The sequence below is a fragment of the Rhincodon typus genome, chromosome 3 (genome assembly GCF_021869965.1).
Source record: "Rhincodon typus isolate 14 chromosome 3, sRhiTyp1.1, whole genome shotgun sequence".
Taxonomy (NCBI): domain Eukaryota; kingdom Metazoa; phylum Chordata; class Chondrichthyes; order Orectolobiformes; family Rhincodontidae; genus Rhincodon; species Rhincodon typus.
The window spans coordinates 77700711-77724435 of NC_063334.1; the positions used below are offsets into that span (position 1 = coordinate 77700711).

General features: G+C 38.1%; 1 protein-coding gene across 8 annotated transcripts in view; it reads right to left on the reverse strand.

Annotated features, from left to right (window-relative positions):
* The window catches only part of pam (peptidylglycine alpha-amidating monooxygenase), a 214056-nt gene that overhangs the window by 90064 nt on the left and 100267 nt on the right, over window positions 1–23725 (reverse strand). For 7 of the 8 annotated variants that reach the window (XM_048595160.1, XM_048595165.1, XM_048595163.1 and 4 more), the window contains 4 exons: window positions 10909–10996; window positions 8763–8854; window positions 2831–2914; window positions 148–196 (listed from right to left, as the gene is read on the reverse strand). In XM_048595160.1, coding sequence (XP_048451117.1) covers window positions 148–196; window positions 2831–2914; window positions 8763–8854; window positions 10909–10996 — 313 coding nt within the window. Of the gene's footprint in view, window positions 1–147; window positions 197–2830; window positions 2915–8762; window positions 8855–10908; window positions 10997–13439; window positions 13473–23725 lie in introns of those variants that run through there. The other variant, XM_048595162.1, reaches the window with a different exon arrangement.

Here is a 23725-nt window from a genome sequence, read left to right on the forward strand (position 1 = left end):
TGTGAATTCATAAAAAAAACCTGGAATAACAACTGGAGTTATTTGGAAGAAGGTGTACAATAATACTGCATTTTAGTGATGGTCCCGTAACGGGATACTACAAAGATACATTTTATGTTTTATAAGAACTTAAATCTGGATGCTTACTGACGAAATGTCATTTGTAACGTCACACCAGAGCAATCTTTGTGATTATCTGAAAGAAAAAGACATGAACATCTTAAACAGAATTTAAATTGCAATCAAAGGAGATTAAAATTCCAATATTTACATGGTATCACTGATTGTGTAAAAAATTCAAAAAAATCTTTTTTCAGTAAAACATGCCTTCTTTTAGCAAACATCACATATCAGTAACCTCTGCACATTGAGCTGTGACAGATTTTAAACTACCCAATATATTGTTTACAGTACATTGTAAAGTAGATTATTTTCTTTACCATTAAATGTGATATGTCCCCTCTGTTAGTCTGTAAACAATATATCTCAGAAACTAACAGATGGATTTCATAGAAATTCAATACAGGTATACAATATGACCAAAGGAAAAACTGATTCATTTTGAAAAAACTGCGGAGCCAAACCCTGGAAATTTTTAAATGATATGTTAATTTTGGGAGGTAAGGTGAACTGACTTTATTTTTTGTGATTGTTGTGGGTTGCTTTATGTAGACTAATATTGACTGTTTGAGAATATTGTAGATTGTTTGGGCTATAATGATGCAATTTGTCACAGCTGTCTACATACAAGCTGAGTTTTCAAAACAGATTGTTGGACAGGGAATAGCCTGAATTCTCCTCAGTGAAATGGAAGATCTTAATAAAAACATTTCTTTGTTCAGCTTTGCAGTTATGGAGCAGTAACCAAGCCAAGAAACGCCATAAAGAACAATTTCATAGTTGCAACAATATTCAGTTAATACAATATGCTGTAAGTATGCATTCTAATAAAATGTCCTTTTAATATATTGTGTTTTGTGCTACGGGTAGCCAAAACAAATAGTTTGCTTAATATCGCACACATTCAATGGCGAATACAAACCAGAAGCTTTACAGGAAATATCAATTAAAATTGTTACAGCTTACTGGGGTAGCATGCTGGAAATCAAGTTCCACTATTCCCTGAGTCCCAGCAAAAGTTAAAGATTTTATTTAAGTATGCAAAATTCCCTAATTTTCCTGTCTTTTGGACCCAGCAAGCACAGGCTTGGTTTCTGTATTAACCAGGAAGACTACTTATTACTAGTAAATAGATTCTAGCTACAGATAAATAATTATAAACTGTTAACATGTAACTCTACCAGGTCAAACACTGACCCCTTTATACAGTGTCCCCTCTCCCAACCTGTCTTACAGTCCAACATACAGTCAGACACAGTCAGGAAAAAAAAAAAATTGGGTATCATGGTTGGAAAGAAAGACTGGGAAGGCTGTTCAAAGGTCCATGTTCACAGGATTTACTGATATGGTCCTTCTGGCTTTTCGAGATGTCCTGCTCCTTGACTCCTCTTCTTCAGTTACTTTCACTTATTTGCAGAAGGTATAGGGTGGCTGGTTCATGTTTCTAAGTCTCTGGTGTACTAGTTAAGCTGTCCAGATAAGTTATGATGTACCTCCAGAGCAGGTGAGACTTGAACCTGGGCCTTTTAACTTGGAGGCAGGGACACTACAGAATCCCTCGATTCTGATTTGTGCACTGGTCAGGAATTCACTTATTCCAATAATCACATTATAAAAATCTGTCTAAGGGATGTCAAATACCTTCATGTCAATCAGTTGTAAAAAGGAGCTAATGATTTTTGAATCGAAAGAGGCTTCACTGGGAAGTTTACCAGAAACTTACACACCTACTAAATGTATTCTGCTTTTCTATTCTCACAATTGAAGGGAATGAATCTCACTTCTCTGCATTACAATCCATTCATCACTTAATCTGTCTATACCTCTTTTGCAGCCGCTCTGGATCCTTGCCACAGGTAACCTGTCCACCTAACTTTCTATGATCAGCAAAGCTGGAAAGATTACTCTCTATCTCAAGTCATTAATTTACATTGGAAATAGGTGAGGCCCCAACAGTGATTCCTGTGGTACTGTTGTTATTCAGTTCCCAACAACCTGAAAATGCCTCACCTATGCCTGCTGACTGCTTCCTGTCCATAACCAATCCTTTCTCCATGCTAACATGAAGACCCCAATTCCAAGGGTGTTTATCTTGCCCATTAAGCATTTGTGTGGCATTTTGTTGATTGTCTTTTGTAAATTCAGGTATACTATACGTGTTGATTCCCCTTAGCTTATTAGTTACATCCTCAAAAAACTCCATTGAAATTCATTGAATCATAGAATCACAGAATCCCCACAGTGTGGGGACAGGCCATTTGTCCCAATAAGTCCACACCAACTCTCTGAACAGCATCCCATCCAGACCCACGCCTACCCTATCCCTGTAACTCTATTTCCTGTGGCTAACGTACCTAACCTACACATCCCTGAACACTATGGGCAATGAGCTTGGTCAAACAGGATTTAATGTGCATAAAAGCATGTTGACTTACTCTTGACATATGATGCTTTTCTAGACGTATTGTTAAGGCCTCCTTAATAATGGATTCCAGTACTTCTGCTCTCATTTCCTTGGCTCTTAGGAAATTAATAATTGATTTCCCATCAAGTACTTTAGCTGCCATTGGCTTTTATTATAAATGAAAGGGAGTATTGAGATACAGATGCATGGTCAGACAATGAGATGATAAAACGTCAATTGCATAGTATTATAGTAGTTTGTAAATGCAACTTTTACAACTATTTTTCTATTCTGTGGTCGTCATACCTCTAAACGCAGTGACGTCTCCATAATGAACTTGAAGAACAACGTAGTTGATATCTGTGTTTCCACCAACTCTAAATCCAACACCTGAAAATGAACAAAGACAAAACATACAGTTTAGTTACTTTGCTTAATGACAAATGATCTGAATGTATATTTGCATGTCTGATTTATATACTAAATCATGCTTTTCCATGGACACCATCTACACTTCTTGTTGCTGCGGAAAGGCTGCCAACACCAAAGACCCCTCCCACCCCAGCAATACACTCTTCCATCAGGCAGAAGATACAGAAGCTTAAACACATATAGCAACAGGTTAAGAACAACTACTGAATGGACCTCTCTAAATTTCAAATCTAATGTTGATCTTGCTTTTGTGCACCTCCTGTGTGCCTCACTCTGTCTAAACACCCTATGATCTGTATGTCCTTGTAGGTTTTGATCTGCTTGTACAGCTTGCAAAACAAAATTTTTCATTGTATTTAGGTACATGTGACAACAATAAATCACATCAAATCAAATGAAATCCTCTGCATTTGAAAATTCACATCCAAAGAAAAAAACTGATCATATAAGAAGCCCATGAATGGCTAGTGGTAACATCATTCAAGAAAGTGATCAGATACAATAATCTGGATTTTCTAAGAAGGAAGTCTGGAACTCTGCTATCCTAGCCAAGTCCAAAGATGATGTGCAAGGATGTTTATTAACATCTCCTACGCGTTAATTGAAATGCAAATATTTCAAGAAAATAGCTGCAGAACTTTCTGCATTCTGTCTCATGTGGTGTGGCAAGGTCAGATGCGTGCTGCAAGATTCCCAGAAAGCAGCAGCACTTTCACATAGACTTAAAATACCATGTACATGTGGAGATTCAGAGATTTCAACACTGTTCATCTAAGGAAGATAGAAACATAGACATAGAAACATAGAAGATAGGAGGTGGAGGCGGCCATTCAGCCCTTCGAGCCCACTCTGCCATTCGTCATGATCATGGTTGATCACCCAATTCAAAAGCCTAATCTTCCTTTCTCTCCATAACCTTTGATCCCATTCACCCCAAGTGCTATATCTAGCCCCCTCTTGAATACATTCAATGTTTTGGCATCAACTACTTCCTGTGGTAATGAATTCCACAGGCTCAACATGCTTTGGGTGAAGAAATGTCTCATCTCCATCCTAAATGGTCTATCCTGAATCGTCAGACTGTGACCCCTGGTTTGGGAAATCCACTTGTTACGCAGCCTGCTTGTAGATGTGCAGGCTCAAACATTCGGTCTGAGCATATGCAGTAAAGAAGCACGCAATTGTTAAACAGGCCTACCTGTCTGGATACATTTCCACTTTAGCACTGATTTTGAAGTGAATATTGTTAAATTCTTTTTATTTTAGCTCGGACACTGATGTAAGTCGTAGAATAGATTCAAAGAAGAAATGGATCAGTTTCTTGCCAAAAGAGGTGATTCCTCTGTTAATTCAGTTGATGAAACATCTGAACCCAAAGGGGTAAAAAGCAAGAACTGTTCAGAGACCATATAATGAGAGCTATCTGGCCTTTGGATTTTAATTGACAGGAGATGCCGCATGCCCTTTCTCTGAATGCATCACTGGCAGAGAAGTTGACAAATAATTGAGCAAATTTTGAAAATGTGTCTGTACTCACACTGGAAGATAGTGTATTTATTTTGGCAGATTAGAAACATTAATGCTTTTGATTGTTGCGCGCAGTATGTAGCAAAGGTCTCTAAGTAAGGCCATAACTGTGGTAAATGCAAGTAAATATGATGTTTATAAGCAATCAATTCAAGAAGTGAAAAAAGTGAGAAGCTGAAGAACTGGATGTGCCATGGAAGTGTTTCTGATTGAAGTGTGTTTTAATACTGACAATATTCTACATTATCTTCTCCCAGGTCCAATCTTATTTTAGCAGACCTATCCCAAGTGAAATAGTACATTTTGTTTAATTGTGGTTAGTTGTTAAACAGTTTCTGTCCAGCCAGGTCAAAAGTATGGTTATATAATAAAAAAAAAACCATGGATGCTGGAGATCTGAACCAAAAACAGAAAATGCTGGAAAAACCCAGTGGGTCTGGCAGCATCTATGAGAAAGACAGAGTTAACATTTCAAGTCCAGTGAACCTTCATCACAACTCTGAGAAGGCGATGCTGACCTGCATTCTCCAGCTCCTGCAGTCCATTTGGTATAGCTGCACATAGATTGCTGTTATAGAGGGAGTTCCAGGATTTTGACAGAATGACATGAAGGAATGGTGATATATTTCAAAGTCAGGAAAGTGAGTGGCTTGGATGTGAACTTGCAATTGGTGGTGCTCCCCTATATCTACTGCCTTATTCTTGTAGATGGTTGTGGCTGTGAGATTCAAAGGATCTTTGGTGATTTTCTGCAGTGTATCTTATAGATGGTATGTAGTGCTGCTGTGTGTCTGTGGTGAAAGGATGGAATATTCAAGGTGGTGGATGGGGTGCCAGACAAGGGGCTGCTTTCTCCTGGATGGTGCCAATCTTCTCAAATGTTGTTGAAGCTGCAATCATCCAGATAATTGGAAGTATTTCTTCACATTCCTGCGGTGCCTTGTAGATGGAAGGCAGGCTTTCAGGATTCAGGTGCTGAGTTACATCCTTGCAGGGTTCCTAGTCTCTGACTTGCTCTTGTAGCCACGTGTGAATCCACAATAATTGTTGATACCCAAAACAGCCAGACTTGTACTGACAAGTGGCAAGGAATATTGATTCCACATAAGTGCCAGGCAATGACCATGTCCAATAAGAGTGAACATAAGCATCTCCCTTGATGTTCAATGGCATTATCAACAATGTCTTCCCCACTATCATTCTGGGGGTTATCATTAACCAGAAATTTAACTGGAGCAACCATAGAAGTATTATGGCGACAAGGCCAAGTTAGAAACTGGGAATTCTGCTGCAAATGCCTTGCCTCCTGTCTCCCCAATGCTTGTGCCCCGTGTTCAAGGTACAAGTCATACGTGTCATGGAATATATAGGGTGGGGGTGGTGGGGGGTTCATTGGAGAGCGAGGGAGACGCACGGAGATGAAGGCAGACAGAATTGTCAGACTAGAAGCTAAGCAAGATTGATGGGTGAATAGAATTGGCAGCAGACATTACAGTATGGGCAAAAGAGACAGCAATGTATAAAATGTGCAATACTTATGTACTTGAACTGACACACTGCATTCTTTAATTCAGTGTGACGAATTTTCTAAAAGAAAGACAGTATGGCAAACTCTTCATTAACCAGCACCTATGGGACCAGGAATGTACTGGTTAATTAAATATTCTGGTTGATCAAGAAGTCCATGTAATCAAAGTAGAAACACACAGTAAGCAATGGAAATGTAATACTGGGTGTATACATATCACTGTTATACTTTAATTACAGCATAAATCACTTAATAACAATGCAACTTTGCCTTAAATAAAACTTACCTGCAGAGAGCCTCCTCACTTGCACCCTCCACTAACTACTCAGACATTGCAGAAATTGTGATAATACAGTAAACTTTGCGGTATTTGAGATTATATCATTTTTGCCAATTTACCAAACGTGTTGGTTCATAAGGTACTGGCTAAAACAAAGTTTGCTGCACAAGGGTCGCAGATGCATGAGAACACCACAATGCCTGCAAGTTCCCCTCTAAGCCACAAACCATCCCGATCCTGTTGTTGGGCCAAAATCCCTTCCTAACATCACTGTGGGATTGCCAGTGAGCACAGAAATTCTGTACTTTAATTCTCAGAACTTGAAACAATGAAAAGACCCATTCCTACTGTCCTAAGGTACAGTAAACCACTGGAATCCCTGTCTTGATGGTTCTCGATCAATGACAGAAAATTACAGAATTTCCACTCGGGGTGATGAATGTTCTGATCGAGTAATTGGGCTTGGATGGCGATTAGCTTCTTTAGTGTTATTAGAGCTGAGGCCACCTAGTTAAGCAGTGAACATATCAAAGACCTGACCTGAACATTACAGAGATATTTTAGAGGAATAGTGATCAGCAACAATAAGTCATCAAGGTGGGCTTTAATGATAAAAGTCAGTTTTGAACTGATTAATTGGAATGATTTTTGAAGGACACTAAGATTCAACACAGCGAGGCAGGGAGAAGGGAAACTACTGGGAATTCAAATTTCTCTTTGAAAATCTCTATTGTGATTATAGTATACTGCCAAGATCTTCAGTACTGTAGCAAATGTCATCAGGCTTATGGCCTTCAATATTTTCAGCTCATTCAGCTACTGCTTTAAGTAATGTGGAACAAACTGAATGACCATTTATAATGTGGTGGGCTTGGGAGGAAGTGAACTTAAGATCTTCAGCCAACAAACATTTTCTGTTCAATCCTTCAATCTGGCTATTGGTCACCAAAGTAATAGGCAAGTAATTCATCTGGATCATAAAGATTGTAGAAATGATTGCTGATGTCAAATACAAGTAGAATATTACACATTATATTAAAGAACATTCTTTGCAACTTAATTATTAATTCACTGGCAAAGGAATACTACTTTTGCTCTTGGATTTTCTCAACTTCAGTTTAGAAAGAAAGATGAATGAAGTACACCTGCTTCATTTAGTCTGAATACAATCAAATTGTTTATAGTGACTGAAAACAAACATCCACAATCCACACCAATTTTAATATTCTGTTAAATGTGAGGGAAGAGAATTTGGCATCAGGGGAAAAAAATTCCATGAAAAGCTAAATGTGGCCCAAATTATTTGTTTAAATTTTATGATAGGCTTGTCCCTTTCTCTTCACAGCAAATAAACCAGACATCGGGAGCTCACAGGCACAGAACAACCCTAGAAAATAGTGCTTCACTCTGGCGACCAGACAACTACACTTGTCTTTTTGAAGATTTTACAAATGTTCGAAAATGGTATTTTTAATCTACATCTTAATTTCAGATAAAGAAGAAATCCAAGACAAATGGCCAACTGATGGACAAAAGCAGCTTTCAACATAATTTCAAATGGTTGAAGTAGCAGCTAAGTGGAAAAAAAATGCTAGCACAAGCAGTGGGAAAGCAACTAGTTTTCAAATCCCCAAGTGCCTGGTTGTGAATCCACGTTGACTGTGACCGATTCTGTCACTGTCACAAAACTGCTCCCAAACATCAGGTCTGCCTTTTTTTTTTGGCCAAATTTGCATGTCCCTTCCTGTACTACCTCTAACTCCCCTTGTTAGTCATGGTCAGGCCATCTTTTTCCATTTTATGATCTCATTACCGTACTAAATACTACGAGGACAAAGGTTGTCAAGTGTATTCCTCTTTCAATCCCATCAATCAACACAGCCAGATATACCTTCTGGTTACTTAGCTGAATGCTGTTGAAATGGGAACTTGTTATGCATAAATTGCCTGCTGCTTTTGATTATACGTTAATTACAATCTACCATATTAATTAGGCTTTGAAGCGTTTTAGAGCATTGCGAGGCTGCAAAGGAGCTCTACGTATACTTTTTGTTTGGAGGTAGTTGATGCTCAACCAAATAATTAATGCTTGACAGCATGACAGCACAGCGGCAGTCAAAGAACAGGTCAAGGGATGAAGAGATAGTTTGAGGTATCAGCGTTTACAAACTCATATTTATTACTGGTCCTTTTCTTGTGAATCAATTGCCCAAGGTACAGTACGAAAAGGACAAAGCAAGGGAGGTTAGCACACAAGGTTTATTCTAATTTTTCTCATTCTGCACCTCATGTTTGTTTCGTTGCACATGTTGAGGCTTGCTGTGTGGCAATGCACCCAAAGAACTCGCATGGAACTTTGGTTATGATGGATTTTTAAGTTCATCTGAGGTGATGGAGGGTAAATTGAAAATAATACAGGCATTGATATCAACCTTCTGCATTTAAATGGAATAAGTTTCAAAGAGACACACCAGCAGGTAATTGTGTGGGAGGAGCATTTCTGGCCCAGGCATACATGATTTTCGCTTCATCTAAACAAGTTCCATAACTGCTGCCACAGTCCCTAGAAAAGGATAAAGAAAAAGAGTGAATAATGATGGGAGTTCTGCTGTCAAAAGCTGTGAGCAGAGTTGCTAGAGGGACAAAATTACTTTGCAACACAGTTGTTCAGTTGTCTCTCATTTAAAGCAGAAATATTTACTTGCAATTTAAACTAAATTAAGAATATTGCACCCTACTGTATTCAACTCACTGCAATATCATCTAAACTTGTTAAGTACATTACAGGAACTTCAAATTTCTGCACAACCATTTTAATAGTTCTTATAAACAAATCCATGAAATACACCAAATTGCAGAGTGCATTCATCATAAAGGATAAAGGTATTTTATTTACAATGACACATGTTCATTGAAAACAATTTTTACTTCAAAGCTGAAAGTCTTCACTCATATCAATGTGCTTAAAAGTGAATGATAATTTTAAAAGATTGACTTAATTCATTGTTGTAATAAAATTTAGCAATCCTGATTTTAGAATGAGGCCAAAATCAACCAGGTTTCCATCCCTCATCAACATCCAGTGACTTTTTTTTCCTGTAAATTATAAATTTGTATAATTGTTAGCTAAAGACCAAATGGATCTTATTTCGATTCCTTTCCACAGTTGAACAGCATTCTTTATTCATTCACGGGATGAGGGCGTCGCTGGCTAAGCAGCATTTATTGTCCATCCCTAATTGTCCAGAGGGCAGTTAAGAGTCAACCACATTGCTGTGGGTCTGGAGTCACATGTAGGCCAGACCAGGTAAGGATGGCAGTTTCCTTTCCTAAAGGACATTAGTGAACCAGATGGGTTTTTCTGACAATCGACAATGGATTCACAGTCATCATTAGACTGTTAATTCAAGATATTTATTGAATGCAAATTCCACCATCGGCCGTGGCGGGATTCAAACCCAAGTCCCCAGAACGTTATCTAGGTCTCTGGATTACCAGTCCAGTGACAATACAACTAAGCCATCGCCTCCCCCTAAACTAAGATTGTTAACCATGCAACTACCAGTATGTGTTAAATGTCTTCAGGATATGAACAGAAGATTATACGATGCAGCCTTTTCTTATTTCAGAAAAAAATAATAAATCTGGAAACAATACTGCTATGTCCCATAACGTACAAACAAATGCTGCAGCGTCATCCTGGTTTTTAAAATAGAAGTTAATATTTATAAACAACATAATTGAAAGAAATTAGCATATGTGATATAATCTTATATGATATATAAACTAACTATCAACACTGGTTAATTATTCCCATGACGTTACAGGGCAGATTGCATTAACCTCATACTATAACTAAGAAACATGTTTGCTGAATAAACATGCCTCAAATAACCAGTGTGCAAAGCTGTATATTTGTTTTGTGATCTAGGACATAACATAATTTTAAAGCAGCACACCAATGTTGCCACCAGAATTTAAATAAGACACATCACCAAACAAATTTTCTTTAAAACCAGATCAAACAGATAACATTTATGTAAAATTAGCCAATCTGCAACGGCTTAATTGTGGTCACCAAAAACAAAACACAAAATTCAGCACAATTTAATTTTGTTATCCTCTTCATTAAGAACTTGTAAAAAGTTTCATCTAGAATGCTATTATTTGTTACTGTGATTATAATTCTGCTTTCTATTAAATACTTTAAGTGATATTAAACTGAGAAACAAAACACTAAACTTCCGAATGATCAAATATGTTGGTAGGCTGTAAGATTGGAGGACTTTAGAGAGATAGGGAGAGTGCAAAGCCATGGACAGAACTGAAAGTAAAGGATGAGAATTTTACACCATGACCTGAGCACCACTCGTGTAGGGTACAACCGTGTAATTTACTCAGCTTAACTATATTTTGTTAAACTATATGTGCTTTATTTTTGCATAATCAATACATACATGCACAAACTTACAAAGAAGTTGGAAAGAACGAACTCCTTCAATGAACACTGAATTACTACGATTCCTTAGAGTTTGTGTTATAAGTGATACATTTGGAAAGCAAGCTCACTTAATAGCATTTTCTAAATATTTTGATAAATCAAGCTGAAATCTTTACCAATAATCCTCATTCGTGGCTGGCATGCTGCATCCGAACAGTAACATATGATGAACAGTTTCCATGCTTGCATGAGGTTTAAAATCAACTGCAAAATTGAAGAGAAATCAATTATACTTTGTGCATCATTAACTTTTGTGGCATCATCTACACTCACTTGCAGAGTTTGCATATTATTCAACTAACTGTTGTTAAAATACACTTCAACTGTTCTTGGGTAGAAACAGTAAAGACGTAAAAATGCCTCTTCTTCAAATTCAAATTCTTGGTTTCATGCTGTTTTGAAATACATGTTCTGACTTTATAAAATAATTTAATAATGTCTAAAGCAATTACCATATTGCGTTTGTACATGGTGCCTTAAACATGGCATAAGTGTCGCTCATCAAGATAAACATCGCAACTCCTTAATATAAACCACTATACTATAAGCAATTTAAGGTAAACATTTTAATCATAATATGAGAATTTCTCTATTTTAAAAATAGCATTTTAATAATTGCATTTGTAGCCAATTACATCAATGTTATTAAATTAGAATAGAAAGAGCAATATGAAAACATTTTTTGCACAATCCCAGACTATACTAACCAAGGTGCCAAGCACTCTTGCCTCTTGAGGCTAAACAGCGTTGGTTCAAATGTTCTTCCAGGACTCGAGCACAAAAAAAATGATGGGACTGTAATACAGTAGAGAGGGAGTGCTGCACTGTTGAAAGTGTTGCCTTTGGATGGGATTTTAAGTTGAGGCACTGCATGCCTTATCTGAAAGATGTTAAAGATTCCATGGTAATTTTTAGATGATGATTAGGGGAGTTCTCTGGTATCTTGGTCAATTTTTAATCTTCAATCAAGGCTGCTCAAACAAATTATTGTGTAATTATCACATCGCTAATTGTGGAAGTTTGCTGTGCACAAATTACCTGCCACAACAGTGGCTTCACTTCAAAAGCATTTCATTGACTGTACTTTGGTACATTCTGTTTTTGTGAAAGATGTTACATAAATACATTCTTTTCAAGTTGCTTAATGACCTATAGTGATTGTAATGAGGTCACCTCGGTGGGCACATAGAATAGGAGTTCCCTGATTGGGGCCGTTAATCTGGTTCAATCCAGGAGCCCTGGCTGATAGACAAAAACAGGAGTGTCAAACAACGTGTCACTGTGAGAACCAGCTCTGAGGAAGCTGAATCAGTGTCAAGGACTTTCCACATGTAAATAAAGGGTGACTTGGTGATGATATACTGGCCTCTGGAGCTATTTCAAACCAATCAATTATTACTGAAGTGTAGTCAAATCCAGCTGAAGACCCAGAAACATTAATGAAATGATGTCAAAATAATCTACTTTAATGCAGTTGGCTGGGAGATAAATGCTTCCAAGAAGATCAGAATTGTACCATGAGATCTTTTCAATCCAACAAAGTAGTTTAATTTCTCATCCAAAAACTGATACACCTGACTGTGTAGCAATCTCATTACTGTGCAGTTCAGGTGCTTTATGCATTACTTCAAAAGATTCCTCATCCTTTAACCATTAGTACACTGGTTAAACGAATAAGGCATAAGCATTTAACAGTTGTTGATTTGGAGTTAAAACATTTTTAAAAGAGCTATACTATTGCAGTGCAGTAGTTATTGCCTGTGACTTAGTGGTCTTTTTTCATTTTGTGCACAAAACATATTGGAGTTGATGGAGAGAACTTTGTTTCTTCTAACTATGGAAATAACTACATGGATGTCAGGCTTTATTCTTTATAGCCAAACATGATAACCATTCTACTATGATATCAAAAAAAAGTGAAAACAACCAAATGTATAAAGCTTATGAATTTCAACTATTTCAGCTAGCAATTATCTTAAATTACACAATCATATAATAATTTAGCGCAGGACGCTGTCAAACAGTTCAGGAACTGCAATCCAGTTAGCTTCACTCCTTCACTCTTTCCCTATATCCTAGAATATTTTTCCTTTCAAGTATTTATCTGCTTCCTTTTTAAGATTACTTTTAAATCTATATTCATCACCTTTTCCAAATCCCTGCTACTCATTGCTTTAAAAATGTTTATCCCTGTCTCTCTTTTGGAACTTCAGCCGATCATCTTAAATATGGTCTTCTCAGCAACCAGGAACAATTTTTCCTTCTTTAGTGTTTGCAAGCCCTTCATGTTTTAATAACCTCCTCTTCACTTTCTCTCTCTTTCCTCCGAGTTTATCTGAATATCTGCAGCCCTACATCATTGGACTCTCTGCAGAAAATCTCTTCTGAACCCTCTGCAGAGCCTTCACGTCCTTCCTGAAGTGCGGTACCCAGAAGGATTGGGTACAATATTCCAATTGATGGTTAACTACAGTTTTATACACATTTTGGGCTTTGTTCTCCATGCCTTATAAACTAAATCAACTTAAAATAAATAAGGTAAGTTCCAAAAGTTTTGATGTTAATCAGCTCAAAATCAAATTCTGAACAAAACTCGGAACAAAAATGTTTTGCCTTATACTGTTTACATAAACCATGAAAAACAAACCTTTGTTCTATATTGTTAATTTGAAAAGGTTTTCCATTTCTCAAAAGCTGTATCTAACACAGATAGCATTTTCAGATGTGCTCAGGTTGCTGCCAGATTATAAATTCCAACAAGTAGAAGATAACACTTGTTTCTTCAATAAACAATATACTTAAACATCGTGTCAGATGATTCAGGGTGCAGCCTGTTCCACAAATCATCCCTGTTGTAATCACTGACAGCTGTTCTAAATCAGTGCCTGGCTGAAAGTCACAGTACCATTTGTCCATGAATCAAGACAGTGTCAGAGTCAAAACAGATTGGAAGATCAAGAATCAAGTTTCACAGTTAGTTAAAGGGAAATGGACATGGATTGTTTCCTGCACCAAATATTACAAACTGCTTTTCAAGTAAAGCTGACAAAAGATTATTTTTGTCAGGAGTTTTACCATACATCTCAAAGGCTGCCAGTTTCCATCTACTTATGGCCAAACAGTTGTCTCTGTTGTAGCTGCTTGCTGCCATTTTTATACCTTTAAATAATGGGCTGCTATAAATGCAGAATTCACCTCTCCAGATCTGTAAGTCAAAACGGTGTATATGAAATTTATAAATATTTTATAAATATGCTCAGATAATTAAAAGCAAAATACTGCAGGTGCTGGAAATCTGAAACAAACACAGAAAATGCTGGAGAAACTCAACAAGTTAGGCAGCATTTTAGAATCAGAGTACAGAAGAAGCCCTTCAGCCCATTAAGTTTCTCTCACCAAAGCCAACGCAACACTAAATCTACACTAGTCCCATCTTTCAGTAGTTTGGCCCATAGTGTTGTAAGTTATATTTCAAGAGTTCATCAAATAGTTTTCAAGGTTGTGAGGCTACCTGCCTCAACTACCCTTCCAGGCAGCGAATTCCAGACACCTACCACCCTCTGGGTGAAAAGCCTTTCCTCTAAACCTGCTGCTTTTCACCTTAAAATTATGTCTCCTTATTATTGACTCTTCAACTAAGGGAAACAGCTGCTTTCTATTCACCCTGTTCATGCCATTCAATCTTATACCCTCCTCTATCAGATCCTACCTCAGTCTTTTCTACTCTAAAAGAAAACAACCTGAGCTTATCCAGCCTCCTATTGTAGCCAAACAGCTCAATCCCAGGCAACATTGTGGTGAATCTCTTTTGCAACCCCTCCGTAATCACATTCTTCTTATTGTACAATGACAAGACCTTCCCATCCTATTCCAGTTATGACTTAACCAAAGTCCTATACAGCTCCAATGTAACCTCTATATGCTAATAATCTATACCTCAACTGATAAAGACAAGTGTCTTGTATGCCTTCTTAACTACCCTATTAGCCAACACTGCCACCTTCAGGGATTTGTAGACAAATATTCCAAGATCCCTCTGTTCCTCAGAGCTTCCTCGTGCTCTGCCATTCATCAATTACTCCCTTTTCTTGTTCCTTTATCCAAAGTGCATCACCTCACACTTACCAGGGTTAAATTCCATCTGCCACTAATTTGCCCAACTGACTAATCCATTTATATTCTCCTGTAAACTAAGACTTTCTTCTTCACTGTCAATCACTCAGCCAATGTTGGGTCTTCCGCAAACTTATCATCCCCCTTTACACTCATCTGCATTGATTAGACACCAGCCTCCAGTCACATGGACAGCCTTCTACCATCACCCTGTCCCCTGCCACTAAGCCAATTATGGAACCAACTTGCCAATTTACCAAGTTGCCAAGTGGTAGGCTCATACAGAAGGTAAGGAGGCATGGGATATGGGGAAATGTGGCAAATTGGATTCAGAATTGGCTGACTCTTAGAAGACAAAGGATGGTAGTGGACGGAAAATATTCAACATGGTGCTCAGTTATGAGTGGTGTACTACAGGGATCTGTCCTGGGTCCTCTTCTATTTGTGATTTTTGTAAATGATTTGGATGAAGGAGTGGAAGGGTGGATTAGCAAGTTCACGGACGATACGAAGGTGGATCGCGTTGTGGACAGTACGGAGGGCTGTTCTAGGTTACAAAGGGAGTTGGGCTAAGAAGTGGCAGATGGAGTTTGACCCTGAAGAGTGTGAGGTGATTCATTTTGGAAGGACAAACTTGAAAGCAGAACACAGGGTTAACGGAAAGATTCTTGGCAGTGTGGAGAAGCAGAGGGATCTTGGGGTTCATGTTCACAGTTCCCTGAAAGCTGCCACCCAGGTGGATAGATTTGTTAAGAAGGCGTATGGTGCGTTAGCTTTCATTAATAGAGGGATCGAGTTCAAGAGCCGTGAAGTTATGATCCAGCTATACAAAAGCCTGGTTCGGCCACATCTGGAGTATTGTGTCCAGTTCTGGTCACCTCATTACAGGAAAGATGTGGAGGCATTGGAAAAGGTACAGAGGAGATTTACCAGGATGTTGCCTGCAATGGAGGGAAGGTCTTACGAGGAAAGGTTGAGAGAGCTAGGGCTTTTCTCTTTAGAACGACGAAGGATGAGAGGTGACTTGATAGAGGTGTACAAAATGATCAGAGGTATAGATAGAGTGGACAGCCAGAGACTTTTTTCCTAGGGTGGAAAGTTTTAAAGTGAGTGGAGGTAGATACAGGGGAGACGTCAGAGGTAGGTTCTTTACTCAGAGAGTGGTAGGGGCGTGGAATGCATTGCCGGAGACGGTAGTGGAGTCAGCCTTATTAGGGGCATTTAAGCAGCTATTAGATAGGCATATGGATGATAGTATAAGATAGGGGTGGAGGTTAGATAGACCTTAGGATTAGGGTAAAAGTTTGGCACAACATCGGGGGCCGAAGGGCCTGTACTGTGCTGTACTGTTCTATGTTCTACGTTCCATGTTCTATTACCCTGGACCTTGTTTATCAGACTCCCACGTGGGACCTTGTCAAAGGCTTTGCTGAAATTCATACATCAACTGTACTACCCTCATCAACACATTTGGTCACCTCTTCAAAAAATCCAACCAGGTTAGTTTGACATGGCCTCCCTCTGGCAACATCATGCTGATACTCTGATCAAACTTTGCTTTTCTGAACGGAGCTGAATTCTCTCTTTCAGAATTTTCTACTATAGTTTTCCTAGCACTGATGTCAGACTCACTGATCTGTAATTCCCTGTTTTTATCTTTATCACTCTTCATAGCTGTTCTCCAGTCCTCTGGCACTTCCCGTGTGGCCGGAAAGGAATCAAAACTTCGGGTTGGGACCCCTGCGATTTCCTCCCTTGTCTCCCACAGCAGCCTTGGACACAACTCATTCAGACCTGGGGACTTTGTCCACTTTTAAACGCACCAAAAGCTCTAATATCTCCTCACTCTCTCTAGCAATCTGTTCAAGAAACCCACAGTCCATCATCTTGATTTCTGGATCTACATCCTCCTTCTCCTGACTGAAGGCATCTTGCTTAGCTAATTCTTAGCTCATAGCTTTCAGGACCTATCTGTGCATTCACCTTTTGAAAAAGTTACAGTCACAATATGTGAAGCGAAGTGTGGTGATCGGCAGAATGCCACAAATGCACTCCTGTAGCAACCTTTGTCCAAGTTTCATGAGATGGGCTCCAACTTCTACACATGAGGATTTGATTTCTAATGCTGATAACAGTATCTGTATAACTGCACCATGGATTTTTGTATTTTGTGACTACAAGTGTAGGGCAGCATGTGTTTTATCAGTTGCAAAAGGTTTTGAGAGATAAACATAGAACAAGACAGCTTCTTCTGTAGGAGTCTGATGAAGATGGCTCCCACCATCAGATCTAGAATAAAGCTATGTCCCATTCTGGTAGTTTTCTGAGCTGCAGAATAGTGCACAGTTAATGTCCCAAATGTAAGTCGCAGATAAGATCTCATACCCTGCTGGTATGGAAGCAAACCTGATGAAGAATAGATCTCATTATCAACTTTAGATTGATTTTTCTGGATTAACCAGAGCCCAAAATAGGATTTGTGCACCTGCTATTCTACTGCTTCTAGTTGATTTTAAATCCATTCAACTGTTCAAAAATGCCTGTAGTTCTTGCCTCAACGATTGCCTCTACTGAATACACTTTTTAAACTCCCTTTGGCCATATATTAGCACTGTTGTGCCACAGGAATCAGTTCCAAAGACTTCAACTTATTACATTATTTATACATGACATGGGTGTGAGGACCAAATGGGTTGTTAGTAAATTTGCTGATGACCCAAATATAGGGTAGGAACTAAGTTGTGAAGAGGGCATAAGGAGGTTGAAAAGGAATTTAAAAAGGTTAAGTGTGTGTGCAAAAATGTGGCAAATGGAATATTATGTAGCAGAAAGTGAAATTGTCCATTTGGCATGAAAAACAAACAAAAAATAGTTATCCAAATAGCGAGAGATTGCATAGTTCTGAAATACACAGGGATCTGGGAATGCATAAATATCAAACTGCTAGTATGCAGACACAGCAAATAATTAGGAAAACTAATAGAATATTATCAGTTATTAATAAGGGAATTTGGTGTATGTCATTACAAAATTAATTTTGGTTAAAAATTTATTTCTTCCTTCTTGAAGCACCTTTAGTTTAGAAGATGCAGTGTTTTAACTAAGATTTTTTAATGACTATTTTTATTAACTTCTCTGCATTGATTATCATGTACCACATATCTGTTCCAAAAGACTTAATTTGGTCCTAGACTATCATTTCTAAAAGCTTTTATCCATCAAGATTAACTTATCTGTTGACTTTTCTGTTGTTGCTGCGTTTAAACAAGGGTGCAATAAATTATGTCAGTGATTTGGACTTTACTCAGTAAATTTATAATAACAGTACATATGGGTATCTGGGATATAAAGTATGAATAATCTTGGCATATCAATATACGAATGCAAAATCCCCTTAAAATAAACAATGACGATTTCTTGAGACAAGAACTTTATTGTATGCTGCTTACATTGCTTACCTAATGGAAGTGTTGGCTATTTGGCATGAATCTGTCCATGAAAAACAACATTTATTTGCTAATCAATCGAGCGAGTAAAGCAAGGATAAGATTCAGACAGTTCAATTTATTGCTTCACTTATTTTTTCTCATGGTCAATTTTTCTCTGCACAGCATCGCTTCAGGTGTCACTACGGCTGAACAGCATAACAGGATAGCAGTATATGTGCACATTTCAGAAGGTCAAATGTATATCATAGCAAACCAACCACCCAGCATTAGGGTATGGCTTGAAGGCAATTTCTGTACTGACGGCACCGTTTACATTTAGCATTTTGTAAAGTTAAAACTTCGAATATAAATCACATGACCTTGATTAGTGGGCTGCTCATTTTAACAGCATATAAATTCAAGTTGATTGAAAAGATCAGTGCAAAACGGGAGGACTGATGGAATAAACAATATTATTTCTATTTAGGTTGTATCCACATAAATTAAGAGGTTTATGCAGTTAACAGGATGATGTGGACCACTGTTACTCTGCCATCTTTCAGTTGTTTGAATGAATAAATTCATTGTCAATGGACCACAGACATCATACATTACGTTATGCTAATTGTAGAATGTGAAGAATTTATTGTGTTTTTTGCCAGGTAAATAAACACGCTGCTCAATGGAGCAGGATACAGGATATAGCCTCAGACAGAAAACCAACAAAATATAAAGTGAGTGCCTAGGCTTTGCTGTAAGGATTTGCATATGATGCAACAGCAGTTATAAAACTGAAATGTTCATTAGTCCAGTCTTAGTGACTTACATTAGTCAATTTCCAAGCTAGAATCTTGCAGCTGACAAAAACTTAAATGCAAGGTTGGGCAATAATGTCCATTTTTAATATGTAAATAATCTGCAGGGAAACGACATTCATGACCACCATCCATTATATCGCAATCATACTAACAGTCCAATCGACAGTTTTCAAAAATTATTTAATAATTTCCATCTCTTCTATGATTTATACAAATATTGTGCGGTACATTGAAAATGGGCAATGATTCCATAATGCTACTATATTTTTCCCTTATATAACATATCAATCAAAATTATAACAATAAATGAGTAATGCAAGACAGTTAAAATGTTACTTAATGAATTAGTCATTTTAAATATATGGCAGGATAGAGGTACTTTAAGGTCTTGGAATGCCAAAATAAGGGTTCACGCTGTTAATGCCCAACAGGTATTGTTTACAGCCACACCTTCAGTGAAAGGTAATAATTAGAAGACTCAATGAATGATCACTGGAAGTAGAAGATGCAGGGAGATCAACCCAAAGTATTCCCAAACACCTACGAGAAATTGATTCATAACAGTGCTGGCAAATGTTTGAATTTAAAAAAAGGGAGAAAATAATGTAAAATAAAACTGAACGTGACAAAAAATTTTATGATCAAGTTCTCAGAATGTCAAAAGAAGGGTGAAATCTTACTAGTAAATTAATAACTTGTTAACAGCTTAGTACAATAATACACAAATTAGCTAGTAGATTCATAAATAAAGAGATATGGTGAGTCAGGAAACTTCAGAATTTGGTGATCAATTTATAATACATCACAGTTTGATTTGGACAAATTTGCTTTGCTCAAATAGCATTACTTATTGTCTGCTCATTATGTGTTTTAAAACTTGCTGGATTTGCTAATTAGATCCTAGAGTTTGAGCAGCATGGTGGTTCAGTGGCTAATACTGCTGCCTCACAGCAGCAGGGACCCAGGTTTGAGTCCAGCCTTAGATGACCATCTGTGCAGAGTTTGCACATTCTCTCCATGTCTGTGTTAGTTTCTGTCAGATTCCACAATCCAAAGATGTACAGGTTAGGTGGATTGGGTATGTTAAATTGCCCCAAAGTGTCCAGGGGACATGCAGGTGAGATGGATTAGCCATAGTAAATGAGGGGTTATGGGTTTAGGGTGGGAGCTGAGTCTGGGTGGGATGCTGTTCAGAGGGTCGGTGCAGATTCAATAGGCCTCTGATTCTATTAAAGAGGTGTCCACAGAAATAGTGAATGCATCGTTGAAAATTCTATAGCTTCTGGAGCAGTGTCCACATACTGGAAGGTTGCAGATACAGCCTGGCTACTTGAGGAAGGATGGAAAGAGAAAATGGGGAACTGTAGATCTGTAGGCCTGATCTTAGTAGTAGGTAAAGTATTGGAACTGTATAGTGAGAAATTGAACATCTATAAAATAATGATCTGATTGGGCAGAATTAATAGATTCATGAAACAGATATCACACTTCACAGTTGGGAGTTTTTTTGAGATATTATTGGAGCAGTTAAGGAGATTAGTGGATATTGTATATTTGGATTTTCAGAAAGCTTTCAATAAGATTCTTCACAGGAGGTTAGTTAACAAAAGTTAGAGCACATGGAGCGAGGATAGTACACTTGCATGGATTGAGGGTTGGTTAATGGAAAGAAAATAAAGTGCAGTGATCAAAATAGACCATTCTCAGGTTGGCAGGCTGTGACTTGGGGGTTACCACAAGCATCAGCACTTGGGCCCAAGCTGCTCATAATCTATAATCAATGATTTTGATGTGGGGGCCAATCATAAGATTTCAACCTTTGCAACGACAACAGCAGTTCAAAATATAAATTGAGGAAGATGCAAAGAAGCTTCAAAGGGATTTGGAGCGGGTGAGTGAATGGGCAACAATATCACAGATGAAATATAATGAGGGTAAGTATGAGGTTATACATTGGTAAGAGTTGCAGAATATTTCTTAAATTGAGAGAGATTGGAAGTTTGGGAGGGAAATGGTAAGTTCACAGAATCATTACGGTGCAGAATAAAGTCATTCAGCCCATCATATCTATCCATTGTGACTCCCTGAGCATTTTGACTTACTGCCTTTTCACCATAACCTGTACATTATTTAAATAGAAACATTTATCCAATGCCCTTTTGAATGCCTCAAATGAACTTGTCTCCACCACAATTTTAAGCAGTACATGCCAGATACTAACTACATGAAAAAGTTCTTGTCTCACACTGCATTTGCTTCTTTTACAAAACACTTTTATAATGTGCCTGCTGGATTCCTGGAACTACTTTCATCAACGTCCTGCACTCTCTCCAGTGCAATTACAATCTTCCTATAGCGTGGAGTCCAGAACTGTACACAGTACACCAGCCGATATCTAACTAATGTCTTGTACAAGTTCAGCAGAAGCTGCCTGCTCTTGTACTCTATGCCTCCATTAACAAAGCATGGAAGACCATATGCATCACTGATGACTGTCATCTGGTTCCAGTGGCTTTTCAACTTTAAATACAAACAGTGTATTCTATACTTCCCCATTGCTTTTAAATTTTTCTAGTGACTGAGTTTCCTCTTTTGTCACGATGGGCTGGGCAGCATCTACTTCATTGAAAAGATAGACCTAAAGTATTCATTTAACACCTCAGCCATGCCTTGTTTCTATGTATGATTCTGCTTTTTGGTTCCAAATCAGTACTTCCCCTGTTAAAGTCCTTTTACTGATAATGGGCTTATTGAAGACTTTCTATATTCCCTTCATGTTAACTGCCAATCTTTCTTTTAGAATCCCTCTTTGCTTCTTGTATTTGTTTTTACACCTCCCTTCTGAACCCTGGGTAATCCTCCTGGTTCTCAATTCTATTTTCCGCCTATCGCATTTCGTAAGCACACCTTTTATTCTTTAGTTTATTTGCCATGTCTTTGATCTCTAGACATAACACCATGACTGTGCCTGGACCAGCTCCTCTCTGAAGGCAGCCTGTTCAGCTACTGTTTTTCACGACAACCTCTGAGGGGTTTATCAGGTTCAGGTCTGATTTTACCCCATTGAGATTGTTGTGAAAAACAATAGCTGAACAGGCTTCCTTCAGAGAGGTTGCCAGTTGATTTTTCTTATTCTGTGCTGACCAATGCAATTTTCCACCAAGATCCTAAACAACAACAATGTTCACTATCCCCTAAATGATCACGCATGTCACTTGATCTACTTGATCCGCCTCATTTCCAAGAACCAGGTCTAACAGTGCCTCATTTCTCGTTGGACAGCTGTTAAATCTTTAATCAGTTAGAAGGTTTTAATTAATTAATACCAATTAAACCTTCTAATTAAAGATTTGACAGCATCTTAGGTTTGTTTAATACATCCTCATCAGTAGTGTGGGCCTTTGATCTTTTACTTATAAATTCTGCGTCTGATACTACCTCTCTCACTAACACCTGAAGAAAGAGAAAGACTCCAAAAGCTTGTGTTTTTCAAATAAACCTGTTGGACTATAACCTGGTGTCGTGTGATTTCTGACCTCGTCCAACACCGGCACCTCCACATCATAAAAAAATTACCTGAACACAATCTACAAATGTTTGTCCCTCGCTGCCCCTTATATCACCACTATTTAAGTATATTTACAGATAAGTAAAGTCAACACTCAAAACCATTTTATTATGTTTACACCTCTCTAATTTTCTTCAGATTTGTTTCTCTGTTTCCTTCCCACTAGTTGATCATCTTAAGATTACACTGAACAATGTAACTGCACATTTTTCATTATTTGGGTCTAGCCAAATCAATTCTGTCCTCTGAAATGTCTTCCTTCTTCCATACACAATGTCCTCTTTAACCAACAGTGGCAACCCTCTGACTTTTTTCTCCACTTTTCTATGTTTCTGAGCGCCTATAACCAGAAATATTTAACATGTAGAGATGCCATTCCATAAATCTAGTTTCTGTTATGACCACATCATTATCCCGACAAGGTAATCTGTAATTGCAGTCTCCAGACCCCCCCGATCTGATTAACTATATCCCATATATTCACTGCAGCATTGCCCTGAATTAGACTTCATTACCGCCCCTTTTTCCAATTCTATTAATTAACTTACTATTCTCTATTTTGGTGCTCTGTCCTTCTCCCGTCATGTACCTTGTTAATATTTTTTCCAAATTTTTTTCCAGTTCTTACATGCCTGCTGAGTTAATTTCAACCTTCCCCAATGGAACTAGCAAAATATCCCGTGAGGAACTTATTCAGATACAATCCCCCCTAGAGCCAGTCCCAGTGCCCAAGGAACCTAAATCCCTCCCTGCTGTGCAAACTTTCCAGCCACACATTCTTATTTGTTCTATCTTCCTATCTCTGTACTTACTTGCACGTGGCACTGATTACTACTATCGAGGTCCTGTTTGCTAATTTTCTACCTAGTTCCTTAATATCCAATTGTAAAACCATCTTCCTCATGTTGTTAATATCAACACGCACCGTGACCTCTGGCTGTTTGCCCTTCTTCAGAAGATTTTCTCGCAGCTGGTCTGAGATATCTTTGACCCTAGCACCAGGAAA